The sequence below is a fragment of the Dendrobium catenatum genome, unplaced genomic scaffold (assembly GCF_001605985.2).
Source record: "Dendrobium catenatum unplaced genomic scaffold, ASM160598v2 fragScaff_scaffold_982, whole genome shotgun sequence".
NCBI lineage: Eukaryota > Viridiplantae > Streptophyta > Magnoliopsida > Asparagales > Orchidaceae > Dendrobium > Dendrobium catenatum.
In genome coordinates this window covers 117581-133477 of record NW_021319444.1, presented here as the reverse complement: position 1 = coordinate 133477, position 15897 = coordinate 117581, and the positions used below count along the sequence as shown (strand labels likewise).

General features: G+C 35.7%; 1 protein-coding gene across 1 annotated transcript; it reads left to right on the top strand.

Moving 5' to 3' along the window:
* Window positions 1–13561: 13561 nt before the first annotated feature.
* LOC110096069 (probable E3 ubiquitin-protein ligase RHC2A) lies at window positions 13562–15228 on the top strand. Its single transcript, XM_020821839.2, has one exon. It carries the CDS (start codon window positions 13857–13859, stop codon window positions 14949–14951), a length of 1095 nt encoding a protein of 364 aa, XP_020677498.1. The 5' UTR covers window positions 13562–13856; the 3' UTR covers window positions 14952–15228.
* The last annotated feature ends 669 nt before the right edge of the window (window positions 15229–15897 follow it).

Here is a 15897-nt window from a genome sequence, read left to right as displayed (position 1 = left end):
ATTTTCTGTAAGGGGGGCGAACGAAGCCTTTTCTCTGACCAGACTTTCGATTTGTTGACCAAAAGAAGATAGCTTAGCTCTTTTAGCTAAATTAAGAAGGATTTGACCCTTCTAGAAGGACATCAAATATGAGAAAGCTAGAAAACAACTCATGATTTTAGAACTACTAAGCTTTGACCACAAAATAAAGACTTTTGATTTTCTCACAAAAAAAATCCAAAATTTTAAAAATTTAGATTTTTATATTTCTATTTTGATTTTGATTTTGTTTTTGTTTTTTTATAAATAAAATATTACTTATTAAATAATTAGATTAAGTAAGTAAGGACAATATTTATATGATATTTAAATGATAAAATATCTATATAAAATACTCATTTTGAGTGATATATCATCAAACAATTTTCTTGATCGGGCATGAATCTCGAGGCAAAAATCAAATTGTAAATTTCAAAAATTAATTTGGAGACCATTTGAACTTCAATTTTAGCAAATTTGTAGTCTAATTGAACGTCTCGAAAATACGAACCCAACGACACCAAATTCGACACAATCCGAGCACAAATGAGTCCAAATCAAAGACCTGAAGCACAATTGGAAGGTTTAAACCATAATTTGGATTACTAAACGGTTTCCAAAATTGACATGCTTATAATCGAATCGAGCGGCTCGACGAGACGAATTCAACGAGCCCAGTATTGTTGAATTATGATATCATTAAGACATTCAAATGCCTAATAAACGGTCCACAATCAAGAGATTCAACATCGGTCGTTCATTCAAACCACTCCCAATTCACCCCTGATCTTCTTCCTATTTACTGGTCGTGCCACTCTATGAGAACTATAAATAGACCCCTCATTTTTCATTGAAGAATGGGGGAGAGAGGCAAGGAAGAAGAAAGAGGCCCAAGTAAGAAGAGAAGAAAAGAAAGCAAGGAAGAGACTCCTCCTCGACTACCACCGGACTTTCACCCGGCAGTCGAACAACGCTAGACTTTTGCCCCATCACAATCTGACACCGGAATTAAGCAAGGAAGCAAGAATAGAAGGAAGAAAAGAAAGAGAAGAAAGAGAACTCTCTTGTTACCAGACTCTTCCTCGACCACCGTCGGACTTCCACCTGGCAGTCTACCGACGCTAGAGTTCTGCCCGGCCTCCAACTAATGTCGAACTTTTACCAACGCCAGACCTTCGCTTGTCGTCAGATTTCTGTATACCCGATATTAGACTTCTATCTAACGTCGGAGTTCTGCCCGTAGTCAGATTATTGTCGGACTTCTATCTGATGCAAGACTTTTGTCCAGCGACAAGCTTCCACCCGACGCTAGACTTGCACCCGTCGTCGGATTCCTATATGACACCGGACTTCTTCCCTTCACTGGATTCCTACTAAATGTTGGACTTTCGCCTGTCGTCGGATTCTTGCTGGACGCCGAACTTTTGCTCGCCACTAGAATTCTATCGAATTTCTACCCGTCATCGGAATTCTGCCCGTAGACAGACATTCGTCGGACTTCTATCCGATGCTGAACCTATGTCTATTGTTGGACTTATACCTGACGTCATCCTTTCGACTTACATTGCCCACCAACTATAGTCCTTTCGACCTCCATTTCCTGCCGACTATAGTCTTTTCGACCTCTATCGCCCGCCAACTATGATCCTTCAGACATATGTCGTCCACCGACTATAGTCCTTTCGATCTTACGTCGCCCACCGATTACAGTCCTTCCGACCTTTGTTGCCCGCCGACTACGGTCTTTCTGACTTACATCGCGCCCACCGACTATAGTCCTTCCGATCTCCGATGCCCGCCAACTATGGCCCTTTCGACTTACATCACACCCATCGACGACAGCCCTTCTTACCAATTAAACACATTAACGGTAATTTTTTGTATTCCCACCATGTAATGTACTATATATGATGTACATCAAGCTAAGGCCTTCCCCCAAAAAATGGCCTCAATTGTAATCAACTACAAATACTATTGGATTCATTCAAATTGGGTTAGACCCTGTGATTTTTTCCCATTTTCAGAGGTTTTCCACGTAAAATCCTTCTTGTCTTTTATAAATATTGCACCCTCTCTCTATATGATTGCGTGCCGGATCTTCGTACAAAGCTAAGATTCTAAACTTTATATTTCTCTACCGCCACGAATATTCCAGGACACAATAATGAGCATGAAAGGTTTTAAAATATTTATCACATTTATAATCTTGATAAATATTTAATATTATAAGCGACTTGATTAGATATTTATTCTATTAATCATTCAATAAATTTTGTATATGTTTGGACATTTTAAAAATTAAAAGAATTAAAAGCATATGAAAATTAATTTATTATATATCTAATATGTGATATTGATGTATCATAGAAAATTTTTTAATATGTCAAAATTGTTCATATCTTTCTACTATTTCCTATCTTTTCAAAATATTTTACTAAATTTAATTAAATTTGGAATATATAATATGCAAATATTTCATATTTTATTTTTTCATTTAACTAAAGAGATTGAAAGATTACTTAAAAGAGTTTACAAAAAATTTCTATGATTAATAAAACTATAAAAAATGAATTTAGAAGAAACGAAATGTACTTACAAGAGTTGCTTGTTAGGCTTGTCAAAACAAGTTGACGAGTCAAGTTCGGGTCCAACTCAAAATTGATTCGACTTGACTCCCTTCAGCACAAACTTAACCCGTTTAATGAGTCAAAAAATTAATTCTAACTCGACACACTAGCAACCTAAATGACTTGAATTTGACTTGTTAACTCGTTTCTGGTTTGAAAAAATTTATAACTTATGAAATATAAACATTAGGAGATTCGAGGGAAAAAAATAAAAAAGTTAAAAGAAAAAAAATATTAAGGGTTATCTTTAGGTAAAAAATGAATTCACATATCAATCTAAATCACATAGCCCATTTATTAAATGAGTCAATCCTAATCCGAATTTTGCAGACTCCAAAAAGACTGACAGGTTGAATCATTTATTGATACTGTTATTGCCTGATGTGAAACCTACCAAAACTCTAACCAATTTTTTTTTTTTTTCAAAAAAGAATATGAAAATAATTATAGCAAATAACAAATTGCATATTATAGGTTTTTTGCAATTTATAATTAAGTACTAGACCTTGATGCAATATTCCAATACTCATTCAAGGATAAAACTATCACATCCAATAGAATCCTCTCGCGAAAATCTCCATCCATAGGGCATCTCCAATTAAACTCCTTAATTCTCACTTCAAAATACAGTAATATTCATATAAAACAGGATTTCATCTCTAATCGAACTTCATTTTTAACACTAAAAAAGAATATTCAATGTAGATTCTTTTTTCTCATCTTTATTTTCATTAAAAAATAGGCTTATGTGAATAGTGCGATGTCAACATTGAAGTCGCAGTATTCCCAGTCGAAAAAAATTGGTTTCATTTTGACGTTCGAGTGGAGACTCACGAAAACTAAAAACGAAAGTTTAGAGTTTGATTGGAGATGCACATATATTATAATGATCAAGAAATGTATTATTATATATATTTATATATTGTAGTCTATTAAATAAAATGAGAAAATAGGAGAATACATATATTCAATTTTTTGTATTATAGAGAGAGAAAAATATAGTTTTGTGTTACAGATCTAAATGAGCGTGCGCGTGCATTAAATAAAATTGTAAAATGTTTAGAGCAGGAACATTAAATTTTTTACATGTAAACTTAACTCTTTTTTTTAAGGGCTTAGTAGCTGAATTTTTTTTATTAATTCGATATTAGTTATACTTTGTTGTTCTTCTTTAACTGACTAAATTGTAATATACAAATTATAATTAATAAAAATTAGATTATTTTTTTAAGTGGAAAATTTATAGGTATTGATGAAGATGTTAATGATGGCCTATTGGACAAGCTAATAAACTTGAAAGTGATAAATGGTTAATAATTAGGGTTATTCCTCTACTTTGAAGAGGATTGGATGACTAATTTGTAGCGAGCGGAATTATTGGTCAAGATAATTTCTCTAGAAGAAAAGAAAAATCTTTGATTAATTGATTATGAATGTAGTTGTTGGATTCAAATTTTAAAAAGGATGAACGAATTCGGTGAAGGGTGTCCTGAAAAGTGTGTGACAACGAAGAAAAAAAAAGTTTTACTAGAAAAATCTTTAAAGAAATGCTAAAGAACCTCCAAAGCCTACTCAATAAAAAGATCCAAAATACTTTGTTTCACCTCTTACATTTAGGAATCTAAGGGCCACAAAAAATACTATATTAAAAAAAAATATATTGATTTTAATGACTCTTAGTATGAACTGTCATACTCATGTATTGAGGGTCATGTGGTAATCACTTCCTAACGTCGAGCTTGGCGAGTGAGCTATTGTTACGATAAAGGAGAGATTTAATTCAGATGGTCGTGGCAAGGCTAGTTGAGGGTACTCTTGTGGTAGGTACTTCCTAACGTTGAGCTTGGCTAGCGTTAAGTGAGGTTATCTGCTGCGTTAAGTGAGGTTATCTGCTCTGGATGAGAGCAAACAATCATGGTAGCTATCTTCTTATGTGACGAGTGACAATCTGTTTGCTCTTTAAGGAACCTTAATCATCCCTTATGAGGGACATTCTCCTTTAGCAGGCCCAAGCAAGTAGCACATGTTGATCATTCAGGCAAATTCTCTTGTGTTTCCAAAACCAATAGCTCTTGTTGAATCAGAAAAGTTCACCTTTGGGCCTCAGTGGGAGTGTGCTCTTTCATCGTGATCCGCAAGCTACCTATCTAGCACTTGCATAAGTATATGCAAGTATACATTAGTCGTTGAATTTATAAAGATTAGAAAAAAAATGCAAGGAGAGTAATCTGCTAGGCTTAAAAGAATTCTTCATGATATTAAAATTCAAAATATCCTAAATAGACATGAAAATAATCAATTCATAAAATTTAAGAGTTCATTTTGGATCTTATTTAAAATTAAAACATAATATTCTATAATCTTATTAACAATGGATGCATCATGCATTAGATCCAAAAGTGGTTAAATAATTCCCTAGGCCAACCTGATCAATTAGAATATGACATAATTGGGTTGTGATTGTTGAGGTCTGAGATCACAAAGTAAGAAATTTCTTTGAACAATGAACCGAAGAAAACCTTTTGAATTGAAAATACTTGATAATAAAATCTGATTCATTGGCTTGATCTCATGCGTGTTAACGAAAAAAGTGGAAAAAATAATGATGTATGATAAGGTCAATATTGGTTAATAGCTAGCTAAAAATAATCATGTGATGATAGTCGTTTTAATTAACATAATGTGACAACAATTAGGAGATAATAGTTGGGTGATAGCAATTGGACATTGATGGTCAAGCTATGATGATTAGGCGATGGCGATCAAATGATATAAATTGGGCGATGCCGATCATAAGTAGACTGTCTGTATTGATTGACAAATAAAGCTCTAGAATTTTTTTAGATCTCCAAGCACTATTCAATTTCATATTGAATAATTATGATCTATTATAACATTTTTGTAGCTGCATTTTAATTATTTTAGTCAAAATATACAAACTTTTCATCATACGATGTGTGTTAAATATTTATAAGTGTCTTAATAACATTTAAATTAAATGATTTTGAAATCGTTGGATTCTTCTAACTTAGACATTTATTTTATCTATTAGCACATAAAGATTCAAGAATGTTCAATCTTTCAAATAGTATCATAAAGTTTTTAGTTATACTTGCATTATTTAATTTAGGTTCATTTTGACTCACATCAAAATACTTTTAGCATTAATGAGTTCGTCTCATTTGAAATGTTCATTCAAATCATAAATTTATTGAAAATAAAGTTCGAATGATTTTAAAATATAATTTTAATTTCTTGTTCATATAATTATTATATTGTGATCAATATTCAATTGAATGAATTTTCTAACAAAATATTAATTATAGAAATTAGAATTATAATTATCTCATTTTAATCATGTCTAAAAATTAAATTCAGAATGTTAAAATTTTATTTTGCATTTATTTCTTTCATTTTTAATAATTAAAATAAATAGCATCTTAAAATTGGGTGGTTGAGAAGGATACCAAATATTTTGACATTTTGTCCTGCGCAAGATTTGTAATTCAAAAAGATGATATAATATATTCAAACAGATAAGACTAGAGTGGGCCCAGCCGCCTCATCTGCACTAAAGAGACGACCGGTCAAATTCCAGCTGGTTCCTATTCTCGGTCGTTTAAATCAAGTGGTGCGCTTTGTAATTAATTAATTTCTGTCGTGGCATAAATAATTTACAGGCAACTTCCTTTTGCACTTTCAGCTAAAAAAAATCATTTAACCCTAATTATTAGTCTTGTCTCGCTCTCTACGGTTAAGTTGATATATCTGCCGTCCAATTTTACACGTGCGATTCAATTAACGGTTGATCCTGAGTTGCACACGTGGGATTCCGCGTTTGCCCATTGTGGAGCGCAACCGGTCCCCACCGCCCGCGCATTCGCTGAATTAGACCAATTATTTACATTCTTCCGAAACTGCCCTCCTACTTTACCTAAAGCGCGGCGGCATTCGAGAAGAGATGCAGCTGGCGGCGCATGGAGGAGCGGCTTCACGTGTATTTAGCATGCTTATTATCAACCGTCATATTACACGAAAAATTATTAGGTGCGGAGTGCAGAGGGGGAGAGCACCGTCTGCACAGGCACAGGATACCAAGCGGTACCTAGTGGTACCCAGCGGTACCGAACGGTACATAGCTGGATTTTATACTACTATGCGGACGGTTCTCCCCGTCTGCACTCCGCACCTAATAATCTCTCCATATACACTTCAAATTTCTCCTTAATGCTCTATCTATTCATGAGAAATTATTATGTATGGAAGTCGGACACAGAACGCTCTTCAAAAATCAATGATATCGAGCCGCATTCATTAGCGAATGGCGTGACAGACATTTTGATTGATCTCCGAATGACATTCGACGACTGCGCAGAATAATTAATACTATCACATATGAAAAATTTGCCTAATTTTTTTTTCTTTTTTGGTTATGCCCTTTTTTAAGTTATGTGTGTGAAAATAGCTTTTTATCATATAATTTTTTTAAAAAAAATGAATTAAAGTATTATTAGCTAAATAAAATTATAATTAATATTTAAAAAGAAAAACGGTTAAGAAGCTGACACGAATAAATTTAAGAATTCATTTATGCTGATTGTGACTTCTTGTATAGAAAGTTATAAAACTTTTATAGTACAAGTAGTTTGTTTGAAAGCTAAAAAAATAGCTTCCTAGTGCATAATTTTTTTAAATATTGTGAACAAATTGTAGTTAAATAAAAATTATAATTGAGATTTGAAGAACATAATAGTAAGAAAATTATTTGAAATGAAGTATAGGTCTTATAATTAGACTGAACATTCCGAATAGAAGAACCTAACGATATCAAAAGTGGTTAGATTTGAGCATAAATGAGATCAAATCGTACACTTGATGCATATTGGAAATTTTACACATGTTTTTATATGTACGAATTTATTCCTAAACCCTAAACAACGTACTAAGGTGAGTTTTTTCCACACTCCGCTAGGGTTTCGAGTTTCTCCCCCGGCACATTTTGATCAAACTGTCAAACGATTTAGACTATTGTAGGGTGTTTTGTCACCGTTCTTATCTTGTTTTCAATTGTTTTATGAAACTTACCAAATTGTTACCTAGTTTGGACATCGGCATTGAGTCGCCGATTTTCTCTCTTTTACGCCAGCCGTTCGGCATGGCGCCGATTAAACTGATGGATCCTGATTTTTTTGGTGGGATCTCTCATTTTAAGTCTTTTCTTGAAGCTCTAGCTGGGTCTTCTTCTTCTTTCCTGGATTTGAGGCTTTCTAACTTTCGTGGCTTGCCATCCCTTTGGGTTTTCGATGAGAAAATCCAAGAACTTGCTGCACCGTTTCGTTTTTCTTTAGTCTGTTTTTTTTCCGTCTAAACGCCCGCCTCTCGATGCCATTCGCAATTTTTTTTTTTAAATTTGAAGTTGAACAGTGATGTTTCTATTACGGTTCTGGATCATTCTAACATTTTGATCAAACTGTCAAACGATTTAGACTATTGTAGGGTTTTTTGTCACTGTTCTTATCTTGTTTTCAATTGTTTTATGAAACTTACCAAATTGTTACCTAGTTTGGACATCGGCATTGAGTCGCCGATTTTCTCTCTTTTACGTCAGCCGTTCGGCATGGCGCCGATTAAACTGATGGATCCTGATTTTTTTGGTGGGATCTCTCATTTTAAGTCTTTTCTTGAAGCTCTAGCTGTGTCTTCTTCTTCTTTCCCGGATTTGAGGCTTTCTAACTTTCGTGGCTTGCCGTCCCTTTGGGTTTTCGATGAGAAAATCCAAGAACTTGCTGCACCGTTTCGTTTTTCTTTAATCGGTTTTTTTCCGTCTAAACGCCCGCCTCTCGATGCCATTCGCAATTTTTTTTTTTTAATTTGAAGTTGAACGGTGATGTTCCTGTTACGGTTCTGCATCATTCTCACATTTTGATCAAACTGTCAAACGATTTAGACTATTGTAGGGTGTTTTGTCACCGTTCTTATCTTGTTTTCAATTGTTTTATGAAACTTACCAAATTGTTACCTAGTTTGGACATCGGCATTGAGTCGCCGATTGTTCTGATATGGATCTCCTTTCCACATCTTCTCCCTCATTTTTTCTCGCCTAGGATTCTGTTTGGTCTGGGTGAATTATTTGGTAAACCTCTGAAAATCGATGAAGCTACATCGGTTGGCTCTCGTCCGTCGAATGCTCGTCTTCTAGTCGAACTTGACGTTACTAAAAAACTTACCCTAAGCAAGTGTGGTTAGGTTCTGATTCATTAGGTTATGTTCAGGATGTGGTGTTAGATGAGTTTCCTCAATTTTGTGCTGTTTGTAAATGCTTAGGGCATGTATCGGGTAAATGTCGTCCTGATACTGCATCTGGGAATCCTATTGTTTCGTCTATTCCGGTTGATATTCTAGCTCCTATTCGTGCTCTAAATGTTGATAAGGAGGTTGCTCCCTCTGTGACGGAAATTTTGGGTAATGTTGCTGCAAACTCTGAGAATGTTTTTTATGCTTTACCCTCTATTGAGCCTGAGATTGTTTCTTCCCCTGATATTATGGCTGGTGGTGTTGATGTACCTGGACCCGAACTTACTATGTTACCGGGTTTGGGTGGTGTTGTGAATTCTCCTGCTGTTTCTGAACCCGAATTTGCCCAATTGCCAGTCGTTGATGGCGGGTTGGAGAATGTAATTATGGTGGAGGAATATGTTGGGTTAGGGGCTGGCGACATTGTTTCGGATGTTGTTTTGGTTGGTCTCTCACCAAATGCCCTTCCTTTTTTTCCTCCTGCTTTACCGTCGACTAGTGTGGTTCCTTCGTCTGATGCGAGAGTTGAGGGTAATCCTGTTAGTAATTATTTTATTGAGGTTCCTGTTAAGCTGATGGATTCGCATGCTTTGGTTAATCGGCTAGGTGTTTCGTCTGGTTTGGACATTATGAACCATATTAATTGGTTATCGTCATAGTATGAATCGAAATCTGAATTTTCTGAAAGTGGTTTGGCGTCTCCAGATTTGTGTGGGGGTTCGGATCTTGGCAATGATTTCACTTTGGTTCGCACTATACCTAGTTTATCTGCTGCATCTCGGGGGCGATTTCGTGGGAGAGGGCGTCGTAGACGCTAATGGCTCTTTTTTGGTTGTTTTGTTTCGGGTTTCAGTTGCTATGTCACTGTTTGATTGACTGTTTGCGTCGAGAAATGGGCTATGATGTGGTTGGGGTTCGCGCCCCTGTGGTTCAGCTTGTGGCAACCTTTGGTGTTTCCTACCTTACTGGATGGTCTGTGCTTGTCTTCAGGGGTGCTGGTAGTCCTAGCCGATTACTGAGCCCGCCTTTTGGCTATATTTTTCCTTTTTTTATTTTTTCTCTCTTATTTCCATGCTGTAACATTTGCTGTTTTTTATTAATATATTAATGTTTGTGAAAAAAAAAAGCATCTTGGCGAGAAGAATTCAACGAGCATAATGTCACTTAATTTTGATATCATTACACCACTTAATTACTGAGAAAATAATTCATAATTAGAGAAATTAATATGGATCATACGATGAGGTTTTTTGAATTCTAGCCTAATTTACTAAAATGCTCATATCAAAAAGGCGGTACACTGAGTCTCATTCTCTACACACATAAGGGTTTAGAAGCTAAGTGAATTAATACTCTCTCTTGCATTTTACAGTCATCATCGTCGAATACCATTACTAATCATTGTCACAACTGATGATCACCACCAACAATTTGTCGTCATCTCAAGATCCCTATCAAGATCTAATCATATTTTTGGGTTTCCTGCCAGCCACCACCCATGCGTCCATCTAGGCCGTCCGCACCTGCCAATGAACGCACCCGCGCCTGCAAGCGCTCTCTCCCATGCCCGAGGCCCGCCGTGCCTGCTCACGTTCTTGTACTCACAATTAAAAGATTTAGGTTTCATTTGGAATAACTTTTTACTACTTTTTAAATTAGTTTTTTAGCACAAATTTTTTATTTCAAAACAATTAATTGTACTAAAAAATATTTTATAAAGCAATAAGAAATCTATTTCAAATGAAGCCATAAGCTTCCTTTCGAATAATTTTTTTACTGATTTGATTTTCAAACCGCAACTATAACTTTATTTTTGGACATTACTTTTGCTCTTACTTTAAAACAATTTTTTTACTAATTTATTTTTCAGATCCTAATTGTAAATTCTTTTTGTTCATTAGTTTTGCACTGATTAAAAAAATTACACTAAAAATTATTTTTATGTAATAACATTGAATAATTACTTTTTCTATACTAATTTTACAAAACATTAGCAAACGAAGTTTTAAAGAAAAACGCGCTAGAAAACACCTGTGTTTGTTTGAACATGTGACAACTAAAAAAAAAAAAGCGAACTAGGAGGTAGATGCTTCAAAGCTAATAAATAATAATTGCAAAGTCACATTGGTTTAAAGGGTTTCCAAATAATTTGTGCAATAACTCTTTGATATTTTTATTGATTTATTTTGAATATATAAAATTATATAAAGCTACAAAATTAAGGTTTCGCAAATATTTTGAAGTTATAAATATTTGACAAGCTAAAAATAAGAAACTAAAAAATTAAATAATTATCTAAAGCTATAAAATTTCTCACAACTTCTTAAAAATTTATATGACTGAAAATTAATTTTTATAACTAAAATAGTTAAATTGTTATCTCCACAATAATTTCACAACCAACTCTATTAAAATATATAGTTGTCCTAAATATATCCCAAGTCTTCTTTCCTTTAAGCAGTAAATCTTAGGTTTTGTTTGGGACAGCTTTCTTATTACTCCTTAAGGCAGCTTCCTAGTATAAAAATTAAAAGAAAACCGTCCCAAACGAAGCCTCAAGTAACGTTTTGTTTGAGATGACTTTCTTACTGTTTTTTGAAGCAGCTTTCTAGTATAAAAAATAAATTTTTATCTACAAATCTGCATAAAAAAAGCAATAAGGAAGCCAATCCAAAAGAAGCCTAAATTATTATTTGAAATATTTATTGAACATTAACACTCACGTTGCTTAACTAAGCTTTTAAAAAACTGAATTTTAATTAAAATTATTAGCAATACGATGTAAGGTGAGTTGTTATTTCGGCATTAAAATTTTTGATTTGTTAGCAAGAATATATAAATTTCTGAACACATAGTGATGAACTTGACATGAAATAAATTAATGGTAAAATTTTAAATTTTAGTTTAAGTGAACAAACTATATTTATTAATCATGATTGTCCATGCAGAAGTATAGGCTCGAAGTTGACAGGTTGTTGATTTATTATTTTCATGTTAAATACAGTTATTTGAGATGAACTATTAAAATAACATTGAGATGCATCCATTGATTAAGATTATTGTGTGACATAACATTTGGGGCTATGGAAATATATTATCATTTTAGTTCAGTGTATATCCTAGTGCTAATGTTAGGAGTCAAAGTTAATATCGATGACGCCTAAATTAATATCGATAGCGTGCATCAACTATGGAAGATGGCATGTGCTAACATAATTGGTGAAATCAAGTGACATTTAGAATTGTTTGGTAAAATTAATTTGCAAAAAACTGAACATCTAACGGTCCTATAAAACTCACTTGTACCAATATGTGTCATTTTCTTAAGGAACTATAATTAATTAAAATGTTTTTTTTTTAATTTTCATATATAAATTGCCTGTAAAATTAGAAAACAAAAAAATATTGATCATAATTAGAGCACAACAATATCTATGTTATGGAAAAAACAATTTGTAAATTAAACTTATAATGACCCATGATATATTATTTGATTCATGTAGATGAAAAATACATCTTGTAGAAATTTAAGGGTTGATACAGATAATCGGTGGGTGGAGGTCATAAGGACCGTAGTTGGGCGACAATAGTTGTTAGGACTATATTCAGCGGGAGACAGATCGGGCGGAGACCTGTCAGTGGCGACAATGCTGAGGTCTGGTGGCGACAATGGTTGGATGGATGTGTAATGATACTCAATCAATGAAAGTCTCACGGTGACGGACGGGTGGTGAGGGTTTTCGATCGATGGTGCTCCGAGATTTATGTCTTATAGGCTCTCTTGAATCTCTAGCCTAAGGTCCTATCTTCCAAATATCATCTTCATGTGGAGAGTGAGGGTGTATTTATGAATTTGAGAGTGACATGCTCTGTATATATGGAGAAGATCCAAGACAAATTTATTGTATTACATCAAACAACCCATATTGATTATGTTGATCATAGAATGTATGTTATACATTTAAGTGTCATAATGATGTCACAATAAAGAGATCTTGGATTTGTTAAGTTCATTTTAGAATTAATACAATATTAATACTTAATTTTTTATAAAAAATATTAGTTAAATTTGAATCAAAATATTCTTATTTAAAATTCTCATATAAAACACTTTATTAAAAAAATCCTAATATAAATTTAATTAGATAAAATTCAGAAATAATGCATAAATTAATTTATTATATATTTTTTAAATCGAATTTTGATAAGCATCTAATTTTTCTTCCTTCGTCAGTATGATTGACCCGCACTACGGCGCGGTGCGCCAGGCTGGCCGATCCCGACACAACGTGGTAGCATGCATGAAAAAGCGGGAAACTCTCCTAAAAACGTGAAATTACGTTTTAACCCTTTAAGGGTAATTCGGTAATTTTAAATGTGAACATCTTTTGAAATGGATGCGGAGGCTGACCGACTCACCATTTGGCAGCGAGGTTGCCACTTAAGTTAACTCGGTTCCTTCCGCTCCGTTAAGTCTCTGTCCAGCATCCAATTATTTTTCGCCATTTCAGAACGCCGTTAAAGCAGTGAAATGCGTCGAAGGCGCGCCCGCGCCCGCGTGAATGGGCCGTTAAGCTCGTCAATCGCATAAAAACCCCAAGCTCCTCGTCTCACGACATTACTTCTTCTCCAGTCCTCTTTAGCTCGCGAAACCTACCGGTGACTTTTGGATATTTGTCACCGCCTCTCATTTTCTTCCGGCCCCCAACTATTTTGTCAACCAGTGTTTCGTCTTCAAATCTTCCTTACCAGATTGCAAGATAGGATTTTTTTTTTGGGGGTTAATTAGGTTTCTTTCGAAGTTTTCTCCAATGATCTGTCTTTAGAGCTTACTCTTTTGGACATATCAAAATATTTTATCGGATCAACGTTCGGAATCTCAGATCGGTTCTGTTTTTGATTCATTCTTCTCCGGCGATGGCGACTGCATCTTCCTATTGGTGTTACCGCTGCAGTCGCTTTGTCAGGGTCTGGCCGCAGGACGCGATCGTCTGTCCTGACTGCGATGGTGGCTTTCTAGAGGAGCTCGAGAACTCGCCGAGCGTCGCGCGCCGGTATCTTCTTGGCAGCCGTGGGGATTTCCCAGAAACCCAACCTGAGCCCATCAGAATGCGTCGCCACAGGCGCAATGGAACCGGAGACCGCTCGCCTTTCAATCCTGTCATCGTTCTCCGCGGTCCTTCCGACGGCAGCGGCGACCGCGGTGCCGATCGCCCATCTAGCAGAAGCTTTGAGCTCTACTACGACGACGGGACGGGGTCTGGCCTTCGCCCTCTACCGTCGAGCATGTCGGGGTTTTTGATGGGCTCTGGCTTGGAGCGGCTACTAGATCAGCTCGCTCAGATCGAAATCAACGGCCTCGCTGGCCGTGGATTTGAGAACCCGCCTGCTTCTAAGGCAGCCATCGAGTCTATGCCGACGATCGAGATCACTAAATCTCAAGATTGCAACTGCGCCGTGTGCATGGAACCGTTCGATCTCGGGGCTGAAGCAAGGGAGATGCCTTGTAAGCATATTTACCATCAAGATTGCATCTTGCCGTGGCTCTCGCTCCGGAATTCGTGCCCGGTGTGCAGGCATGAGATGCCTACTGATGTAAGCGGTCGTGGGATGACGGATCCCGCCGGCGATGACAGGAGTCCGGTTGCCTCCAGTGAGGATGAGACTGTGGGACTTACAATATGGAGGCTTCCTGGTGGAGGATTCGCAGTTGGGAGATTTACTGGAGGGATGAGGGCTGGGGATCGGCAGCTCCCTGTTGTTTACACTGAAATGGACGGCGGGTTTAATTCTGGGGGTGTGCCGAGGAGAATCTCCTGGGTTTCAAGAGGTAATAGGTCTCAGCAGAGAGGAGGAATTGGTCGGATATTTCGCAATATCTTCTCATTCTTGGGCAGGCGTGGATCTACCTCTTCTCGCCCCAGTTCAGATCTTGGGTCTTCAGCTTCTGATTTGCCCCGAAGAAACAGAACTTTTAGGGCTAACGGCAGCGAGTTTTCAATTAGACATTAGAGGAAAAAATAGGAAAAAAGAACAAAAAATTGATCAATTTCATGATCTTTTTCATCAAATGAGAGCTTCATCTTTATAGTTATAATACATTATTCTAGTTGTTTCCTCCATCTCATTAGAGGAGAAATCATTGTGTAGAAGTTGTAGAAGGCATGCTGTTTTTTCTTTATATATCCAATGTAAATAGAAGGAATCTGGAAAAATGTATTGCATTTTTTCTGCTATAAATTTGGCGGTGGCTTTGAAGAAAATTGAACTTGCCTGTTTACCCGTTTAAGTTTTGAGTTATACATTTATCCATTATGTATTCTTCAAACAAACTGCGTGCAAGTTCCTTGTGCCTTGCAATAAGAATTGAAATGGATGGTGGAGGCGCTCCGATGATCTTGTCTTGTACTTTAACATTTTTAGCTCCTTTGTGGAATTCTGTGGCAATGACTCTTCCTTAATATGTTCAAATAATTTTAAAAGTTGCTTCATTTATGTTCTAGCAGTAGTTTGATTTAAAAATTTGATTCGCAGGTCTCTCATTATTTATAAATAGTCTGGTATATGTTCCTCTGTATTGATAGATGAAAGTGCCTTGACAAGGTTACAACTTTGAGGAATAGTTATTATATTTCTTGATATGAGTATCGGAAAGATGGTCATTGCATGGTAAAAGTCCACAAGCGCTGAGCCTGTGGCATTAAACCATGTAGTTAAATCTGTGCAGATGATGGAAATGCTGTGATTTAATGGAAATACTGCGGTAATTATCCCATGTGATAGCTTTCAATGTGTCTGTAAACTAGAAAAGCTTTGATTTTTTCACTGGGATCTTCTTTCTGAATGTCGATTTGTCTTTTCCTTACCCTTTACTGATCCCAGTGGGCTTCACCACCTTTTACATGAAGTTTGTATGATTTGGAAGGCTATCTATCCTATCCTTACAGCAAAGAATCAA

What these genes read in the sequence shown, in the direction of transcription:
- LOC110096069 (XM_020821839.2), top strand. Translation starts at nt 13,857, where the DNA reads ATGGCGACTGCATCTTCCTATTGGTGTTACCGCTGCAGTCGCTTTGTC.